Genomic DNA, 22379 nt, shown 5'->3' with positions numbered 1-22379 from the left:
ATGGACGTCGACACGGAGTTGTCGTCGTCCGACGCAAATGCTGGGCGTAAACGCCCACTTGTGGGCCTTGCGCTCTTTGATTCCGGTTCGGATACGGAGACCGAAATCAGATCGGCGGCGAAACGTAACAGTGCTAGCCGGGGGAAGCTCACTTCCAAGGGACGCGGAACTGGCCTCGCTCGCGCCAAAGCCGAGCTTAAAGCAAAGGCCGCCGAGGCTAGGGAGGAGGCGTTTGAGCGCTCCTTGAGAAGTCGGGCTTTCCGTAAGGAGACGGCTGTGATCGCGCTTGACTCTGAGGAATCCTCTTCCTCGGAGGTCCGTAGGGAGGATCCCCTAAAATTGGGTGCAGAGGAGCTGCGTGCGGAGGCTGGTCGCAATGCAGCACTTATTCTGGAGATTGCCCAGAAATCCAGCAACCTGAAGGGTGGCTTCATCAAGAAGCTCAAAGAATCTGCATCTTCGCTCCAGTCCATCGTAGATGCTCTGGCATCAAGGACCGAGGCGGAAGAGACGCGCAGGCTTCGCGCTGATAATTGCCGCCTGCGTAAGGAGGTGGACAGCCTCAAGACTGAGTTAAAAGCCCACCGCCGTGAGTTTGCGGAAATGCGGACCACGGTGGCAGTGGCAAATGAGGCGTCCACCAGCACTGTGCGGGACACACAGGCTTTGGAGGAATTTAAGGCCTCTATAATGTCGTCGGCGGTGTTTATGATTAAAGCTCAAATGGAAGGAATCCAGGACCGTCTCCTTCCAGCTAAAGTGCTCCGTCCCCCTCTGGCTGCGGACAAGAAACAGGCTGTAGTGCAGAAAACTGCACCTACATACGCGCAAGTGGTCCATCCGACCCCAACACCGAAACCCGCACAGGCGCCGAAACGGGTGACTGCAGTCGAGTCAGTCCCGCTGGCACCGACTACGTGCCTATCAGCCACCCCGACCACGTCGGAGTCCCAACCACGGGAGGCCCAGGAGACATCATGGTCCACCGTGGTTAAAAAGGGAAAGAATAAAAAGGCTTCCCCCTCGGCCGCAGCGTCCGCCACAGTACCATCAACAGTGGCGAAGGCTCAGCCGGTGGCCAAACCGAGGCTGTTTGCTCCTCGCAGGGCTGCAGTAATGGTCACTCTGCAGCCGGATGCGCAGGAGAAGGGCGTTACATACGCTCACATCCTGGAGCGCGCGGAGCAGGGCGTTAAGCTTCAGGATATTGGAATCTGTGGCGGCCTTAGGGTCCGACGATCGGCGACGGGAGCCAGACTCCTCGAGCTACCGAAAGCACAGGCGGAGCAGGCGGATAAGCTTGCTGAGAAGCTCCGCACTGTACTGGATGGTGTCGCAATCGTCGTTCGACCTGTAAAGCGAGTGGACCTTAAGGTGACGGGATTGGATGATTCCGTCACCAAAGATAAATTGGTCGCTGCAGTTGCTCGTGCAGGGAACTGCTCCCCTGACTCAGTCAGATGCGGAGTGTTGCAGCGTGGTCCCGGATATATGGGAATGGTCCGCGTCACCTGTCCTCTCACAGCGGCGAAGAAGATATCAGATGCCGGTCGCCTCCTCGTAGGATGGAGCTCGGCCAAGGTATGCGTATTGGAGCAGCGCCCTTTGCGCTGCTTCAAGTGTATGGGCCTTGGCCACACGAAGGTGCTTTGCCCATCCAAAGCGGAACGGGGGGGTCTATGCTTCCGGTGTGGCGTAGATGGCCACAAGTCGGCGGGCTGTACCGAGAAACTGCGCTGTGCTGTGTGCGCAGACGCTGGCAAGCCCTCTGGGCACGTGATGGGATCAGGGGAGTGCAACCCCCCCATCACAAAGGGTACGGTGGTCTTAGGCACCCAGACTACCACCAATGTCGGACGGCGCCAGGCCGAGGAGGAAGCTTCAATGTCAACATGAGCACAAACATAAAGTTCCTCCAGACGAACATCAACCACTGCGCCGCGGCGCAGGACCTGCTGCTGCAGTCCATGGCGGAGTGGCAGATCGACCTGGCTGTGGCCTGCGAGCCATATTATGTCCCTCCCCTACCTAACTGGTTAGGAGACTTGGACGGCACCGTGGTGGTTACTACCCGGAGTGAAACGAGTTCTCTCTCACTCATTGAGAGGGGCTCGGGTTACGTAGTGGCAGGGTGGAGAGAATTCGTTGTTGTGGGTACGTACTTCTCTCCCAACCGCGGCCTGGCGGAGTTCGAGATTTATCTCGGCTCGATCAGAGCTGCGGTGACCAGGCAGTCACCGAGGCCGATACTGGTCTTGGGCGACTTCAATGCTAAGTCACGTGCCTGGGGCAACCCTGCCACGAATCCGCGAGGAAGGGCTATTCAGGTGTGGGCACTTCTCTCCAGCCTGTCCCTACTCAACAGGGGGCAGGTTTACACGTGCGTGCGGCAACAGGGGGGGTCCGTGGTGGATCTCTCTTTCGCCACCCATGTTGTAGCACGCAGAGTGTTGAATTGGAGAGTAGAGGAGGAGGTGGAGACTCTGTCGGACCACAGGTACATCCGGTTTGAGATCTCTACCTCTCGCAGGTCGGTGGAACCCTCTAGGGTGCCAACCACGCTTCCAAGGTGGTCTCTTAGCCAGCTAGATCGTGAGCTGGCCAGGGAGGCTGCCATCGTACAGCGATGGGGTTCCACAGGAAGGTGGGAGGGCGCCAGTGCAGAAGAGCTAGCGGGCCACATGCGCAGTGCTCTCAAAGAGGTCTGCGATGCTGCCATGCCTAGGTTCCGGCATAGAGCTCCGCGCCGGCAGGTGTATTGGTGGTCGCCCGAAATAGCAGAGCTTCGGGCGACGTGCAGCCGGGCGCGAAGGGCTTACGTCCGTTGTAGGAGGCGCAACGGTTTTGATGCGGACTTGGAGGGACAGCTATTGGCCGCTTATCGTCAGCTGAAAAAAGACCTACAGCTGGCGATAAGTCAGGCCAAGGAGAAAGCTAGGGAAGAACTACTGGCGGGCCTGAACCGGGACCCCTGGGGGCGTCCGTTCCGCGGTGTGCGTGGAAAATTCCGCACGCAGGGTGCCCCCGTGACAGAGACAATGTCATCGGATCTCCTCCTGCGCCTGGTCGGGGAACTTTTCCCCCATCCAGGTGAGCATGTCCCTCCACAGATGGTCCCTCGCTCTATGATTGACGACACAGTGGCTCCACCACTGATCACAGAGCGGGAGATGGAGGTGGCCTTCGACCGCTTGAGGGCCAAAAACACTGCGCCGGGCCCAGACGGGATTCCAGGGCGTGTTCTATGTGACGCTCTGGAATACCTAGGCGTAAGGCTTCGGGAGCTGTTCGACCAATGTCTGTGCAGCGGGCAGTTTCCGAAGCCTTGGAAAGAGGGAAAGTTGGTCTTGTTGCCAAAGCAAGGTCGACCGCCAGATTCTTCCTCGGCATACAGGCCGATTGTGCTGCTGAACGAGACGGGCAAATTCTTCGAAAAAATTATCGCTGCCCGTCTTATTCAGCACCTCGACGAGGTGGGGCCGGGTCTGTCAGAGGCTCAGTACGGGTTCAGGGCGGGTCGATCAACTATCGACGCCCTGGACGCCCTGAAAACCCGGACCACGGATGCGGTGGCCCGAGGGGACGTAGTTCTGGCGGTATCGATAGATGTTGCGAACGCCTTCAATAGTCTTCCTTTCGAGACTATTGGGGAGGCACTCCGATACCACGGGGTGCCTTCCTATCTCAGGAGGCTGTTGGGGGCATACCTCCAGGACCGGGTAGTCCTCTGGGAGGGGGGCGATGGGCGTCTTGTCCGGCGTCGGGTAGGCTGTGGCGTTCCGCAGGGGTCAGTTCTCGGCCCAATTCTGTGGAACGTTGGCTTCGACTGGCTCCTGCGGACATCCGTCCTTCCCAGAATGGGGGTGTTGTGCTATGCGGACGACACTCTCATCACGGCGACAGGGCGGAATTATCAGGAGGCGGCTCGCCTGGCCGAAGTCGGTACGTCGCTCACAGTGGACCGCATAGGAATGTTGGGCTTGAGGGTCTCCATCTCAAAAACGGAGGCCCTTTATTCCACGGTCCACGTCGAGCCCCCCTCGAGGGACGGTGATTAAGGTGCAGGCCCACATGAAGTATCTGGGCCTGACCCTGGACGGAAGATGGAGCTTCGGGCAGCATTTTGTCCAACTTGGCCCGAAGCTCATCAACGCTGCTGCTGCCTTAAGCCGGCTCCTACCAAATGTAGGAGGGCCGGAAACGCCATGCCGGCGATTATACGCCGGTGTTGTGCGGTCCATGGCTCTGTACGGTGCTCCCATCTGGGTGGACGCTCTCACCGCTCGGAACAAGGTTCTCTTGCGAAGGCCGCAAAGAATCATAGCGGTGAGGGTGATACGCGGATATCGTACGGTGTCGTGGACGGCGGCAACACTTCTCGCGGGCGATCCGCCTTGGGAGCTCCAGGCGGAGGTGCTCGCGGAAGTGTACCGGTTCCGGGCGGAAGTGAGGTCGCGTGGCGACCGTCCAGGGTTGGAGGAGGTGCTGCGAATCAGGACTCTCGCCCAGCAAGCCCTGATTCGCAGGTGGGAGGAGGATCTGAGGTCCCCATCAGCAGGCCTGGCGACAGTGGAGGCGATCCGTCCCCACTTGAGTCGCTGGGTAACGAGAAAAGGCGGCACACTGACCTTCAGACTGACTCAGGTGCTTACTGGATATGGGTGCTTCGGTAAGTACCTGCACGGAATAGTCAGGCGGGAGGTAACGCCCTCCTGCCACGAGTGTGGTGCGCCTACGGACACGGCATGCCACACTCTGATGGAGTGTGCCGCTTGGGGGCCTCAGCGCCTTTCCCTGGCGACTTTAATCGGCGGAGACCTTTCGCTGCCGAGCGTGATAAATGCCATGCTTGGTAGCGAAAGGTGCTGGATGGAGATGGTCTCCTTCTGCGAAAATGTCATGTCGCAGAAGGAGGCCGCGGAGCGGGAGCGCGAGGAGAGTGCCTCCGCTGACCCGCTTCGTCGAAGAAGACCGGGGAGAAGACGCCAGCGCTATGCGCATCTTCTCCTCCCGCCGTGAGTGTCGCCGGGGCCAGAGGGTCTCTGTACCCCGAGTACCCCCTAGTATTTGGAGGCCCGCAGAAGCGGGCCAACCGTCGGGACGGCACGGTAGTATGCGCAAGCGATCCCGTGACGTCCCCCGACAAGATGGAGTGGGTACCGCTGGTTTTTAGTGGGTATTCCGGCGCCTTCAGCGCCGGCGAGTCCCACATACCCCCCCACCTTATGTGGGGGAAACACATAAATGTGTTTTTCCAGCGAGAAAAAAAAAAAAAAAAAAAAAAGGGTCGTACCTACCCAGACAAGCTTGCACAAAACCCTACCACCAGATCTGTATCCACATTATTGTAATATCCTTCTCCTCACACGCGGTGAAAGCGAGCGGAAACTAGTATATCATATAGTTATATACGACTAATTAGAAAAGTAATGTTTTCATTAAGCCATGTCCATGCACTACTTAAATGAAACGTGTCATATTAATGATGACACGTCCCCGGGAGATGTATTCGCATTTTGCATACGAATCTTTTTATTAACCGATTCAGTCTGTTCGTTCGTATTCTAGATGGCCATGACTTTTTTAAAGAAATAGAAGTATTTAACTTGTGATATATATTTGGTAATTAAAAAGTGATTGCTAGAACTTACTTGAATAAAGTTAATTTTGCTATTGAATGAAATTAATTCAATATATGTTTTAATGTATAACGAAAAAATCAAAAAATATATTAATAAAAACCCAGAATATATTTGATAAAAATACTAAAAAAAAAGATTTCCAAATAAGCAAAGATTTTTTATTTTTGCATGTCGATTTGAACGATTAATTAATTTGTTTTTTATATCAATAAAAATATGTGTTTGTGAAAATATTAAAAAAAATTGATAAATGTCAATCAAATATATAAGTATCGCTTTAAATAAAAATAAGCGTTGCATTCATTTAACGGTCTTTCATAAACACAATTGTAATAGGATGTGTAACTTTATTACTAAGTAATAACTGTGCAACTATTTCTGCAATCTTCCTTTAAGTCATTGGTGGTGTCCTATATTATGTCGCTTAAATGATTTTCCAAATTCAAACCGTGAGAGTTATTTTAAAACTTTGAAATATTAATAAACGTTCACGAGTATGAAGTCACAATTAAAGATATTTAATGCAACTGCGGTAAAAGTCAACCAATCACGGCTTAAATAAATATATTTCTATATCTGAATAAAACATCTCGCTTAACTCCCTCAGGCATTAAGTTGTAGGAAACGCAGACCATCTATGTATTTGCGTGGATACCCTAAGTGTCACTGACACACTAACATAGAAGGAAAGCGCTCTACCAACAGAGGGTTCCAGTACAGAAGTGCGTTGAACTTGGGGTCGTATTATACATCCCGCGACTTTCCTCTGAATTTCCTTTTATACAACCCTTGACGTAGAATTAAAGTGACTGAATATTCACTGAAAAAAAAACTTTTTTTTTAATATTTCATCAGAAGTCTACTGGTGGTAAGGGTTTTGTGCAAGCTCGTCTGGGTAGGTACCACCCTCTTATCAGATATTCTATCGTAAAATAGCAGTATTTGGTATTGTTGTGTTCCGGTTTGAAAGGCTAGTGAGCCAGTGTAATTACAGGCACAAGGGACATAACATTTTAGTTCCCAAGGTTGGTGGCGCATTGGTGATATAAGCAATGTTTAACATTTCTTACAATGCCAATGTTTATGGGCGTTGTTGTCCACTTGCTCATCCGCTTACCTATACAATAAAAAAAGTCAAAAATCTTTATTTAATATAGAAGCGTTACACTTACTTTTTCATTATCATAAATCTACTACCGATTTGGAAATAAGCGCCTCAGCCCTGAGAAGAACCGGCGAATGAAACTCAGCGGGATTTTTTTTATCTCATGTTTTACAATCATAGGAAATAACCTGGCATATTAATTTAGCCCATCATATTATTAAATTAATAAACGAGGATATAAAAAAATAATTTCCTTATACACACGCACAACTGAAGTAAATAATGTTGGAAATAAAAATAAAAGTAGAAAAAAAATGTTCAAAAAAAGCAAATGTATATATTATATTTATCTAAATATTTTAATAATGATTTTAATTAAATGTCAGCCACTGGGTTAACAGCTGTAAATACAAACACACTAATAAATTGGTCAAAAATTACTAATATAGATGAAAGTAAGATATGTTGATAAGAGAGAACAACCTATTTGAGCTCATTTTACTTCTTATATTTGCGTATTAAGCTTTCATATTGATCATATTCGATCCAATTTTTTATATTTATTTAGTCCCTTTTTATTTATTTATTTATTAAATAGGAAGCCAACGTTATATGTTCAGGAATACATTTATTATTGCATGTATAAAAATATTTTAATAAAATCTAATTCTTTAATAAAATACTAATTCACCAAAATTAATATGGGACCGTCTCATCTAGCCACATTTCTATCTGAACCTTAAATTGTTTCTTCCCTGAGCGTAGATGAAAAATGCTCTTTGTGTTTTCCTATAATTATTCAAGTATTAAAACCAGCCAACATGAGATACGTTTAATCTGTGGTCTTTTGACGCGGAGATGTTACTGCCTAAGATAAAAAAATATTGTATAGATATGCACTCAAGGAAAAGGGGTAGAAAATTATATATTTTTCTTTATAGAAGATTGAAAAGATCAGAGAAATGCAGCAAATGAAGGGAAGTTGAAAGATTTATATAAAAATGACTATCTACGTATTGTATTGGTCTCTTAATTAAAATATTTCTGCAGAAAATATATACTTTTATAATTACAAAGCGTAAAGTCAGAATTAATATTTTTTGAATAATAAAGCATAATTTACTACTTTATTAAATCTAAATAGTAAATACAATTTTGGGGATAAAATGTCCTAAAATCAGAGAAGAAGCTCTACTTAGTACAGATAATTATATTTTTATATTTTGCTATTTAATTTTATGTTTAAAGTGTTTGCTAAATCGAAATAGCAAAATTTAAAAGTGAAACATTTCATATAGCAATTAATAATAATAATAATATCCTGGGACTTTATTCACACACGGCCATCTGATCCCAAATTAAGCAGAGCTTGTGCCATGGAAACCAGACAACTGATATACTACATATACTACTTTTCTTTTATAAATACATACTTATATAGATAATTACACCCAGACTCAGGACAAACAGACATGTTCATGCACACAAATGTCTGTCCTGGGTGGGAATCGAACCCACAACCTTCGGCGTGAAAGGCAGGTACCTAACGCCAAACGGCTCATCAAATAAAATATATACATCAAATTAAATATATACATACAATACAGATTATATAAATAAGACACCTCTTGGAGATGGTTTTGAAACTTATTACATCACATTCCGATTCATGTTGGTGGATAAACATGTGTGAGAATATTTGATACACATTCTGGTTTCCTCACGCTGTTGTCCTTTACTGAGAATGAAATTAATTATAAACACAAATGAAGCTCAAGAAAACTCAATTAACGATTGTACCTCGAATTATACTAATTAGTGTTGCAATATTGCTAGAAATCAGGCTTAAATTAGGATAATTAAGTACAGTTAAGCGAAGAAGTGAATTTAATATTGTACTCCTCGGTGTTAAAGCATTTTTTTGTTATTCTATTTTTGAATTTATGATCATGTATATAGTTTTACAATGCTTAACGTCAATCGTTGCCTTTTTTTCATAATAATTTACATAATATTTTGTTAACGATACTCTGAAGTTGCCCCAAGGTTGAATAGCAAGTAAGCAACTTTCATTTATATGCCCGATAAAATTCATCAATATTTATAATGTTTTTTTTTAAAATATTTTATCATATGACAATACAGTTTTCTTTTACCTGTTCGTACATAATAATATATTTATAATATATATGAGACTATTACGAAAACGCATTTTAACAAATATTTTAATGTAATAATTAACCACTTTTACCCGCGACATAGTTCAGAATAGCTAATTACAAATTTTCTTAGCTCTTTCTTCAAAAATGAAGGTGTTTCAAACACACCGATGAAAGTTTAGTGGTTAAATTTTTAAAAATCCTACAGTACAAACCTACTATGTAAAAAGTTAGTAAATTTTCATTGTAGCCCAAGTAGTTTGGACTGTACGTTGATATGTCAGTCAGTCAGTCAAGTAGTTTTTTATTCTTTTATAAGTTACATTCTTTTATAAATGAAATACTAAACTCCTGTTTATGGAACATTGTTCATCCACAGACTAATTAAATAAGCTTTTATCTAAGCGTTCATTAGTCGCATATTGCGTCATCGGCTGCTACCGATCAATGACCATTTAGATTAAACCCAAAATAATTTTAATTTAATCAGCGTTTTCGTGACTGCTCTTAATTAATCAGAAACTAAGAACTGTTTAAAAATAGCAATTCCATGGTGCTTACCCGGGTATGAACCCGTAATTTTCGGTTCAGATTAAATACAGTTCAAGCCGCTGAGCCACTCGGTTCTTACAACATTGTAAAGATGTTCTGATATATAATTGAAATACATTTGAAAGCAAAAATTACTGTGTACAATACATACAATATATATATATACATATAATATGAAATTAAAAAGGTTTTTCAAGAGGTTGAAAGGATTTCTATAATATCGCGAGAATAGGGATCAAGTGTTGAACTAAAGAGAATAATTAGTAAGATCCGAGATAATACTTGATGAGGGAGCAATTACGCTTGTCGAGAGATGAGACGGTGAAAAGATAAGACGATCTTAAGATATTAAAATTTTTAACATTGTTATTATTTTGAAAAATGAACAATTTAATTAAATTATTTGTATAAAGAATTTCTATAAACGTTTATAATTATTTACTAAATTAATACAAAATCTGTTTGAACGTGATGAACTCAAAAACAAGTGAACGGGTTTCGTAGTCTTCATCATTGGACGGAATGAATCATGAGGTCTAGGCGAAATATGACAATAATTATTATGTGTTTCGACAGAAACGGTTAAATATATTACGATATAAACGTTATGTGTAGACCCTTATTCTTTTTTTTTTTTTTTTTATATGCCCCGGGATGGCAAATGACTCTACTCCACCTGATGGTAAGTGGTAGTAGAGTCCAAACGCGACGACGGCCAGTACAGTCGGGAAGAATGTTCTGTACTAGCCGTCCCCGCCTTGCCGGCCCGCAAGATGCCTCTTCACGCCTCGTTTGAAGGAACCCGGGTTGTAAGAGGAGGGGAACACGTGAGCTGGTAAGGAATTCCATTTTTTGGTAGTGCGACAAAGAAAGGAGTTGCCAAATTTCTTTGTGCGCGATGGAATTGATGTCACAGTTAGGCGGTGACATCGAGAACCAGCTCGCGTGGACTTAAGAAGGAAGGGGGAAGCAGGAATTAGAGAGAATAATTCCTCAGAGCACTCGCCGTGATACAGACGATAGAAAGCGCTCAGTGCTGCTATCTCGCGACGCAATTGTAAAGGTTCAAGGGCGTTTGTGACCTTTACGTCGCCAATAATGCGTACTGCACGTCGCTGCAACCGGTCCAAGGCCTCCAGTAGGTACTTAGCGGAACCATCCCAAAGGTGCGAGCAATATTCAACGCAAGACCGTACCTGTGTTTTGTATAACAGGCACAGTTGTTGTGGCGTGAAAAAACGCTGCACCTTGTTCAGAACTCCGAGTTTTCGTGAAGCTGTTTTTATAATAGCCTCGATATAATCCCTTGGACTAAGGTCGCAGCGAACGTCCATCCCCAGCATGGCGATTTTGCTTTGTATCATCAGCGGTGTACCACAGAGGGAGGGATGAGGGTAAAATGGTGACTTTTTCGCTGTGAGAGCGCACACCTGTGTTTTCTTGGCATTAAACTCAACAAGATTATCAGAACCCCATTTGGCGATGAGCTCTAATGTCCTATCGAGTTCATTAACAAGATTCTCCCGCCTCTCCTCAGTTTCCGCCCGCCCAGCCACTGCGCGTCCGTGGTATCCATCGTGCACTGTACTATCATCTGCATAGCAATGTATGTTCCCAAGAGAGAGCATATCATTGATATGCAAAAGAAAGAGTGTGGGAGATAGCACAGATCCCTGGGGGACGCCAGCATTCACTACATAGAATTGTGAAGCGCAACCATCTACTAAAACACGAAGGCTACGCTTGTGTAGGAAGCTGGCAATCCAGGTGCATAGCTGAGCAGGCAGACCATATGCCGGTAGCTTGGAGAGAAGACTTCTGTGCCAGACCCTGTCGAAAGCCTTGGAGATATCGAGGCTGACAGCCAACGATTCTCCATGTTTGTCGATTGCTTCACCCCAGAGGTGCGTTACGTACGCTAGAAGATCACCTGTGGACCGTTTTGGTCGAAACCCGTACTGACGATCATTAATTAGACAGTGATCTTCTAGGTAATGGATCAGTTGGTTGTTTAGAATCCGTTCCATCACCTTACAAAGTACTGAGGTGATAGCTATTGGCCGATAATTTGCCGGGTCAGACCGATCCCCTTTTTTGGGAACCGCTTGCACATTAGCTCTTCTCCAAGCCTCCGGCACACATCCCAAAGAGAGAGAAAGTTGGAACAGGCGCGTTAACACAGGAGACAGCTCCGCCGCGCACTTCTTCAGCACAATGGCTGGTATTCCATCGGGACCGCTAGCTTTCCGTATATCGAGTGATTGCAGCTCCGCACGCACATCACGTTGCCTGATTTTGATGTCAGGCATCGTGTGGCCACATGAAGGTATTGTTGGTGGCTGCGCACTACAATCATCGATCACAGAGTTGTCGGCAAAGAGTTTAGCCAGGAGGTCAGCTTTCTCCTGCGGACTGTGAGCTAGCGATCCGTCCAGATTTCTGAGCGGTGGCAGCGAAGGTTGGCAGAAATTGTTTTGCACAGACTTGGTCAGACGCCAGAAGCTACGGGAGCCCCTAGGATGCGAAATAAGGTCATGACCAATCTGTACAATGCGCTGTGCATCCGCTCTCGTGTATGCCTTCCTACAGGACTTGGAATTTTTATTGTAGTTTGCTTTCAGTGAGTCAATGTTAGATGCCCCGCTAATGCAGCCGTTGATCCACGCGCGATATGCCGCCTGCTTAGATGATACAGCGTCGGCACATTCACGCGTGAACCAACGGTTACGCGTACCCCTATTGATGAGATCTGAGCTAGGAATATAGTATTCCATTCCTAACATGATCTCATCAGCAACAGCAGCGGCACTAGCAGTCGGGTCATTCCCACTGAAGCAACGTTCCTTCCAAGGGACTGACGCATAGTAATCGCGCATACCGTCCCAATCTGCCGATTTATAGTGCCAAACGCGACGTTTGCATACCGCTGATGGCGGCAGCTTGGTCTGTGGCACTTTGGTAGATATAAGGCCGTGATCCGAAGAACCAAGTGGAGCTTGAACCACAACCTGATATTCCACCGGGTGAGAAGTCACCAGAAGATCCAGTAGAGAAGGCGCTTGCCCATCAATGTCTGGGATCCTGGTGGGCTGATCAACCAGTTGGGTCAAGTCGTGTGTGAGAGCAAAAGCATGAGCAGTTCTTCCAGCATGGTCAGTTTTGAGGGATTTCAACCATGATTCATGGTGAGCATTAAAATCCCCCAAAAACACCAATTCCGCGTTAGGAAACTGCTCTTGCGCAGCATCTGCCACCCGACTAAGATGGTCGAATAATCGGCTTGTCTCCAAGTCACCATTGTGGGGTCTGTAGAGGCACACGTAGACTCGACTCTGACGAACCAGGTCCACACGTACCACCAACATGGAGAAGGAGGGGTCCTCCAAGCAGCGCAATCGGTGACAACAAACATCCGCCCTGACGAACAAGCATACTCCGGCTTTTGCTTTAAAAGATTCTTCAAGCATGTAGCCGGGATAGTTAAGGTAGCTGGTGTCGGCAGGGCGGAGTATTTGCGTCTCCGTGAGAAACAACATTGCTGGCCGTGCTGTCTCGAGATGGTGGTGGACAGCGTTGAGGTTAGCGTGGAGTCCTCGGATGTTAGAGAACTCGACCTCAAACAGCGAGGGTATGGTGGGGGTGTGCACCGCTGAACGACCGTTATTTCTTATTTGCGCTACCATTTGGAAAAATTAGGAAAAGAGACGTGAAGCGAGCGACGTATTGCCACGATAGGGATGGGCAAAGTATGGAGGCGTGTTTTCCCAAATGTTTGCCAAAAAGGAAAATATACTGATCCGCCGGACGGAAGGGCCCCCGAACCCCCCCGGAAGTGGCCGCCGGAACCCCACCTTCCGGTCACCAACCGGCACGACGGTCCACCCCGAGATTATGCGTGGCCTGGTGGGGCAGCCTCGCGAGCTGGTTAGGCACGCTCGGGCCCCTGTACTATGCCACGGGCGGCCAGCGGAACAGCCGTTTCTTCGGGTCTCCGTGTCCGGCAGGTCAATACAGTTTCCCCCGGCATTGGTTCAACAGCCGTCTCCACTGGACCAACACCCATCGCGGCAATACTCGCTCGGGCACTGGCTGTACGCTGGCTGACCTCGAAACGCGGCTGCAAGCCACTTCACGAGTTTTACACCATGCGTACGGTGGTAACAAGCCAGGCGGATGTTAGCATCCTACCACCAGATGAGCAGATGGTCGCTCAGATATCCCTTAGTCGCCTCTTACGACACCCATGGGAAAGAGAGGGGCAGTGAGATGTATTCTTTCTCCGTCACTGCACGGATGGAAACCGTGGAGATCCGGTGTAAAGTGCGAAACCGGGGAGAATAGCTAGTATATTATAAATACATAACATTTTTTTTTAATGTTAAGAATGTCATGTCCTTCTGAAGGATTTCTTAAAGTTTAGCTTGAATGGAGAAAACGTTTATATATATTAAGTAAAAAAGGTACTTACCTCTATATATTTATAATATTCTGTTCCAGACATATTCAGTGATAAAGACGATTTCAGTATTCGTTTAAATATGAATATCTTCAATAGAATTTTCAAATTCCATCAATGTATCCATTTTATTGTAAGTTCAATATGTGAGTAACATTGACCAGTAAATGGATAAGGTAGTTATAGCCGGGTGTCCGATAAAAACCACTCTGATTGCAAATGTCCGTTCTCCATTTGTTTCGATGTATCCGAAAACAATGTTGTGCTTGAAATCCATTAACGCACCGCGCCAAAAGCTGTTCCCGTTTTACAACAATCAAAACAAATATAAATAATTTCGAAAACTATACATGCGATTATCGACTTTGTGGTAACGCGTTATGGTGTATAATAGCTTGTACAATGTAATTACTTTTGTATGGCATTTGTCGCACATTGTACAACAAATATGCATTCGTGAACAGTCATTTCGCGGCAACAAACAATACGGAATATACATATTGCCTTTTCAACTTGAAACCTCGTTGTAGGTAAGTTGTAACTTGTTATAGAAACTATTACTTTAAATAAGGGCTTCTACGTGTAAGTGTTTTCATAGCGTCATGTAAAACTAGCACGGATTTTTGTTTGTTTAAAAAATACTAGCAATGCATTTTTACAAATAAGGGTAAAGCTTGTTAGGAGTGGGTATAACATTAATCCAGCTGGTCAAGATTGAATCTGTGACTTTCTTATCATTATGCAACCCCTTTAACCTTGAATCTACGGCTTTCCTTAGGTCACCTTTTAAGCCATTGATGCCTATAGTCCCGAGGTGAATGCTTTTAGTTTATTGCACTAATGCTGGTTGGTGGAAGAATTACATCCGATATATAATAATTCAGACCAATTTCGGCCACGGCGGCCAATCTTAAGAGAGATTAGCCAACTACGCAGGAGATATTATAGTGCACAAGTGTATGCGCAAACACAGTTGCATTCTCTATTCCCTAACTCTCATAATCCAACGCGACCGGAAAGAGTTCAGGCGCAGGACCAACGGCCTTAAGTGCTTTCCGAGGCACGGGAGTGTACACACTTCCAATTTCCAGACTTCGGGCTGCTACAGAGAATTTTCTGACAGAACCTCCGGCTCCGCGGCCTTACATCAATCGAATAGAACAACGGGGCAGTCAACGAGGCAGTCCGATATATATATACATATATTCAACGTCAAGCACATGATGAATTATAATCAAGCAGCATCATAAATTCAGCACTTGAAAATTAAGCAGTTGGTGCTTGGTTTGATCCCACAATATTTGGTCAAGATTCATGTGTTCCACTTACTGGCCATCTTAGTTCTCTTTTTAAGTTAATAAAAGCTTGTGTTAAAAAGGCACGAATAAGCCCGCTACTGCTACACTAAGGAGAAAACACGACCGACATTAATTGCAACGGTCGGATGCAGTGTTTATTAAAGTTAAAATACACGTAAATAGTTGAGTTCTTAATTCTAAACTTACCGCAAGACGCGATCTTAATATGTCAAAAGTGACAAGTGACATTGACAATAGTAATTCAAATACTTGAGGATACACAAAAAAAACGTAACACTATGATATGTTAAAGAGTTCTTAAAGAATAGAATGGCAGTAGAGAGTTATTTGTTATCTCTTCCAACAATCTTATTTATATTTGCTCAGACTTAAATATGTATTGTATCTTACTTTCCACAGATTATGCAATATCACGTTCAAAAATAATATTAAAAATAAATATATATAAAATAAGAAAAACACAATGCAATATTGGTGAACGAAATAGTTATGGTAATACATTTTTCCACTGAAGGCCGAGATAAAGATCGGGATTCTATGAATAACTGAATACTCTAAAGGTATGCCAATTTTATCGCATGCCAGACGCCTTTTACATCCAAGTGTCGAGAGGCTCTTAGAAAATAGTAATGTCATCATATTAATGACAAAGAGAAATGGACTTTATGACAATAGTTTAGAGTGATTTATGCTACAACTGTATTATTTATACTGTTTTTTTGAACGTTTAATAGAGCCGAGGTTGTTTTGTAGAAAGATGGTGAGACTTTAGTGGAAGGCCGTGGGCCGTGGCCGTTAAATTCGACAAACGCCGATGATTCTTATGCCCAGGTTGTCATTATAATTGATTTCAGAAGTGAAGGAAAATAATGTTGAATAATTATGTTGAATTCAATTCTGTTACATGTATGTACTCAGGATAAGATTCAAAACTAATTTTTAATATTCTTTGCTTTGCGAGGCGTTGGCCCATGTCTGTAGCCTAAAATGTTTTGAGCTGTAACTACAAGTATATAGTTTTTTGCGTTTCAGGTACGCAAGGCTTTACGAGTCGTGCAAGTTAGTAAAATGTTTTGACGCAGATAAATAGAACAATAAAAATGTAACAGTAACTTTTTAAAGAAAACCATTAACTATTAAAACACGTGAAATGTTCTTGCGCAAAGAATGCAAATTTTTTACTCAATGCAAATTAAAATTGATACCGAATCGAATATCGATTAAATTAAAAAGCAATTTTGACGATCGCTCGATATAAATGAAACTACGGACAGCTGTAAATCACAAAGGAGTCATGTAAATCGCGCTACAGTTGTTTTCCCGCCCATAATGGCTCTCTGACAAACCGATAGACAATACACTGTGGGAGTACAGAGCTATGAAGTAATAGAAATAGAAATATAATAGAAATGTATTTAATTATTGCCAGCTCCTGGCTAGTATCACTTAAAATAAATAGACTTTTATGCTTCTTTAGCTCATGCCGAGAATCGTTAAAAATGTAAATATATATCAAACAAATGTCAAACATAATATAATTTATTCAAATATGACTTTAGTACGTATAATTCGTCATATTACAGTTTGCAATTGAAGGTAAAGCGGTCACCGTTTGGAAATGTTGATTTTATCGAAAATAACCGGGTAGTTATTTTTGTTCTTAAATGTTGTTTTCAAATGTTTTAACAATTAAATAAACAAAATTAAAAATAAATTTATAAATACATATAAAAGGCGGATTTTTGTCAATAATACTATAATTTTGTTTTCATATAAAGATTTATATATAATTGTTAATAATTTAATAATATTGTATAATTTATCATTAATGTATTGAATAGTATAATATGTTTTTTGTATAAAATTGTGTGATTCCCGTTTCAAGTCACTTCTATTCTCTTCAAAGCCCTCTGGCCTGTTATACCCAAAACGGGCATCAATCAAACGCGTAAATTGCTTCTCTCGACACGACAGCTTTAAAACGCAATCCCTTTAAACCTTATATCATAGCTATAGTTCAAATACAGGGTTGATGATTGACTTTTGTGTTACACGAAAATTTTAATCGTCCGTGAAATGAAGAGAAAAATTTTAAGATAAATTTATTAAGTATTTAATATTATCTTTTATTATGGTTGATGGTAATTAATTCCATACAAAATTAATATTTAAAAATAAAGCGACCGGACTAATGATTGTCCCTCTGAGTTAATTATTGTTATCTTACGATATTATAATTTATAATATTGAAACATATTTTTTAATAATAATAAGCTTAAAGCTATCAGTTATGTAACTTTAACATTAAAAAAAACAAACAAATACCTCAACAAATCATCAATTTATGCTTAAGTAATGTTCCTTTTTTTGTCTTCATTCTTAATAAACATGCTTAAACTTAAGCATACGTAAGTGTAAGTTTAAGTTTAAGCATAATAATAAATAAATATAAAGTTCTATTAATATAACGTAACTGTAAGATACTTATCTTTATTTTGTGTTTATAAATAATTTTCTATCGGATTTTTTGTCTGTTTCCTTTTTGTTATTACATAAATGGTATACATATATATAGGTCATATGTATGTAAATAGGTCAAATCATATAGAAGTTATACGATGACTAAAATACACACCGACGATTACACGATACAGACGACGAAAAAAAGTCATATAATAACATAATAGTTAATATTTTAAATATTTGCTCCATAATCAGTAAATTATCATCAATCAGGATGAACATGTCCAAGACCAAAATCATGACTAATCGCTACATACGTGCACCTAACATAATCGTTGGTAAGGACACCGTACAGGTGGTCAGCGATTATATCTATCTTGGTCATCATTTCACAATACCTCAAGACCAAAAAAATTTAATAAAGAGTGCGAAAGTTTAACCAATGTGTCTTGCCTATACTCACCTACGGTGCCGAAACATGGACGATTACTAAGCATAACATGCACAAAATATAAGTGGCACAAAGGCCGATGGAGCGTGCTATGCTAGGCATCTCCCTCGTTGATCGTGTACCAGACGCAGAAATCCGACGAAAGACGAAAGTCGAAGATATTGGGAAGCGTATCACGGTTAAAGTGGAGATGGGCTGGACACTTGGCCAGACGAGAAGACGGAAGGTGGACTAAAGTCGTCACGGAGTGGTGGCCTAGACAAGCAAAAAGGCCAGTGGGCAGACCACCCACCTGATGGTCAGACGATTTTAGGAAGATGGCGGGTGCTCAATGGATGCGACTAGCACAGGACCGGGAGAACTGGCGCGCCTGTGAGGAGGCCTATGTCCAGCAGTGGATTAATGTGGGCTGAATATGATGTATCAGTAAATTTAATAAAGAATACGAAAATTTGACATGATTTTTAAATTTTTACTAATAGTTCCCGCTGAATGTATGTACATAGGCTGTGTACTAAATTGTAATTTTATGCAATACGAAGCATTAAAGCTTTGCGGGTTACTAATTATCCTCTGCACTACACTTAACACTGTTTTAAAATGTACTGCCTACTATTTGCACTACTCTGTTAAAGGGTGACACTAAAATAAAGAAGAATGCACACTTACCAGCCCTCATTAGTTATTTTGTTTAAACAACTTCAACAAATCTTTTATTAGAAATACATTGTTTTTTTCTTTCATGTAAATATATATATTTTTTATAAACCTTAGTTCAGGCTTGTATTGATCATATTAAGTAAATACAGTATTAAGCTGTGTCTTAGAATATGAATATCAATTAATGAAATCGCAGAAAGTATGAACAAGATCTACAATTGGAAGTGTGCGATAGCCTTAAATAAACATGGATATATTATCAAAGCTAGAATATTCTGTTTCACGCACGCTCAATTAACTCGTTATCATGATGAAGCGTCAGCGATCACAAGCCTTCGATTAAAATTTTCAATGCGCCAAAGGTTGGCAAGGATCAAAGGGATGACATGTTATTCATTTGAATGGAAAATATTACATCGTATGTAAAAGATGCAAAATTATCAAAACCTGGAAGTGCCGGGTTAACTTCACAGTGAAACGATCAGACTTTTATATATATATATATATTTTAATAGTATAGGAAGGCGGACGATCATATGGGCCACCTGATGGTAAGTGGTTACCAAACACCCTTAGATATTGGCATTGTAAGAAATGTCAACCATCGCTTACATAGCCAATGCGCCACCAACCTTGGGAACTAAGATTTTATGTCCCTTGTGCCTGTAATTACACTGGCTCACTCACCCTTCAAACCGGAACACAACAATATCAAGTATTGCTGTTTTGCGATAGAATATCTGATGAGTGGGTGGTACCTACTCAGACGAGCTTGCACAAAGCCCTGCCACCAGTATTTTTAAGAAAATCATTAACGTATATTCTTTTATTAGACAATTATTGGCAATTATCAAACATCCTATATATTATATTTTGTTGCCTGTAAACATGAAAAGCAAAACCATATCTAAATATTAAATTTCAGCCAAACCGTTAGAGCCGTTTCCGAGATATACAATATGGGCCATCTCGACTTATTATATATATATATATCAGTGGTAAGAACGCCTGAATCTTATCCGATGAACGTGGGTTTAAACCCGGGCAAGCACCTCTGAATTTTCATAATTCATCTCGTGCTTTTCGGTGAAGGAAAACATCGTGAGGAAACCTGCATGTGTCTAATTTCATCGAAATTCTGCCACATGTGTATTCCACCAACCCGCATTGGAGCCGCGTGGTGGAATAAGCTCCAAACCTTCTCCTCAAAACGGGAGAGGAGGCCTTAGCCCAGCAGTGGGACATTTACAGGCTGTTACTTACTTACTTATATATATATATATATATATATATATAAAGTAATCAAAAAGTCAATATGTCAATAATAGGTGGCTACCATTCACCACCAAGATATTAACAAATTAAAATAACTACTAATATAATATAAGATATATAATATATAATAAAAAAAAAATGACATATTAAGGCGTTTCCAGTTATTCTTAATGAATGGTCATGTGTGATTGAGTGTTTATTGAATTAGGCTTCCGGTTATGTTATTTCAATGTATTATCTGTGGCTTTTGAGGCTTTTAGCGGAGCACTTGATAGGTTGCAAAGTGTTCACGGTTTGTTTTACTCTTTCATCTCCGGAATGAATGAAGCTCTTTGAAATGTATGATGAAAGTAGGATGACAACACTGACTGTTTTTTATAATTAATAAAAACAAATGTATTCTAATTTATTTGACGTATCATTATTTAAATTAGTATTAATAATTTATTGATTCTATCATTGTTATAATAAAAAAATACTTATATAAATATTACAATATGATATTCTACAATGTTTTTCCGATAAAACAAGTAAAACTATTGTATGGCTCAGTGGTAGAATTCGAAAAACTTAACTGAAGATCGCGCGTTGAAATCCAGGCAAGCATTATTGATTTTTCATGTGTTAATTTAAACTCGTGCTCGGTGGTGATAAAAAACATATTAAGTAAAGCATATGTCGTATCTCTGTGAAATGTTTTCCACCAACGCACTGAACAGCGAGGATAAACATTTATTTATTTAATAGGAAAGGAGAATATAGAGAAGGAGTATTAAGTGAAACATTTACTTGGGTAGACCTTCGTGTAAGTTCGTCTCGATTTCACTACCCGCTCTACAACCAAACAACGATACTTAGTATTGTTGTTTTTTGTGTTGAAGGTTGACTAAACCAGGGAAACTACATGCACAAGGGACATAACATCTTAGTTCCAAATTTTGTTAGCGCGTTGGCGATGGAAGGAATGGTCTTTCTTACAGCGCACAATGTCTATTTGCAGTGGCGACCACTTACCATCAGATAGACCATTTTCCTGCCCGCCTACCTAAATACTTTACATATAAAAAAAATTATGTATGTGTTATGTAATAATGCTTGATTCTGTTGGCTTTGTAATACTTAGTAGTAAGCGTATAACAAACTTCTCAAAATTTTGGTTATTATTAAGGTCGGTATATTTTTTCTTTACAAAGTTAAAGATAACTTCTTAGGTAACTTGATTAATGATAATACTACCTAAAAATATACTAATTTATATATTTAAAGAACGTTTTAAAAATAATAGTAATAGTAAAAACAAATGAGATTTGTGGAAATAGCATTCTATGCCTAAAGTAACCGCACCGCATAAATAATCTCCTTTTTAAGATTTTTCACAATGCTGCTTCAACGTGGGTTGATTTTCAGATACTTGACACATGCAGGGCACATTTCTTCACGTTATTTTCCAACCAACCCAAGATCTTGAGTATTATAAATATAAATTAACCATATGAAAACTCAAAGGTGCTTGCCTAGATTTGAACCCATAATCTAACTAGGCCATTGAGCCAACTCGGGTGTTAAATTCTATTCATATGAGACCAAATTAAAATACCTTATGTACATATGTTTATTAGATATACAAATTCGAATAAAATCTTTATCTCCACGAGTTTTGAAATTCGAAGTTTACTATTGTTTGATAATTTTTAGCTCGTTTGAAACATAATTAAAGAAATATATGCCGTTAGCATCACACATACTTAGCACGTGATAAGAGCGCGTTGATTTTCATACTCCCCCTTGTTTTAAGAGGGTTTCAGAGGGATAGGCGTATGATGCACCAGGTGTTGGACGATCCATATTCTGAAGTATTGCACCGTGTTGATACTACTGAAACTTGGAAGCTATTTTTTTGTATCGTTTTCAATACTTTTAATATAATTTGATAAAGTATTGTTATTTATGTATTATTAAGATTTAACCACAGTGCTGTGTTTTTATTTAAAAGTTTGTTTAATATAAAAATGCAACTGATGGCAATTGGTCACCAATTAATAGGGCACAACAATATTGGTCATCAATAATGAAAGTGACTATAAGATCTGAATATAATATACAAATCAAAAGCGGTTGACAAGTTAAAAGCGAAAGAAAATAAAATGTACTTAATGAGTAATGGATGTGAGCATGCTTTTATAATCTATTTCAGTAAAAATATTATTTAATGAAATTTAGACTTTTTGCTTAGTTAAATAGCTGTTTGCAAGCCCGGGTAATTACCACCCAATGACTCATTCCGACGTTAAATAGCA

At 41.7% G+C, this 22379-nt stretch overlaps 1 protein-coding gene across 1 annotated transcript in view; it reads left to right on the top strand.

The window, feature by feature from the left end:
* The window catches only part of LOC126776616 (uncharacterized), a 136865-nt gene continuing 114486 nt past the window's right edge, over window positions 1–22379 (top strand). The window contains exon 1 of the mRNA XM_050499266.1: window positions 1–1581. Within this exon, the coding sequence (XP_050355223.1) occupies window positions 1–1581 (1581 nt within the window). The remainder of the gene's footprint in view (window positions 1582–22379) is intronic.

The sequence above is a fragment of the Nymphalis io genome, chromosome 20 (assembly GCF_905147045.1).
Source record: "Nymphalis io chromosome 20, ilAglIoxx1.1, whole genome shotgun sequence".
In the NCBI taxonomy this organism is placed as follows: Eukaryota; Metazoa; Arthropoda; class Insecta; order Lepidoptera; family Nymphalidae; genus Nymphalis; species Nymphalis io.
Note: the sequence above shows the minus strand (reverse complement) of the source record. Positions and strands in the feature narration are given on the sequence as shown.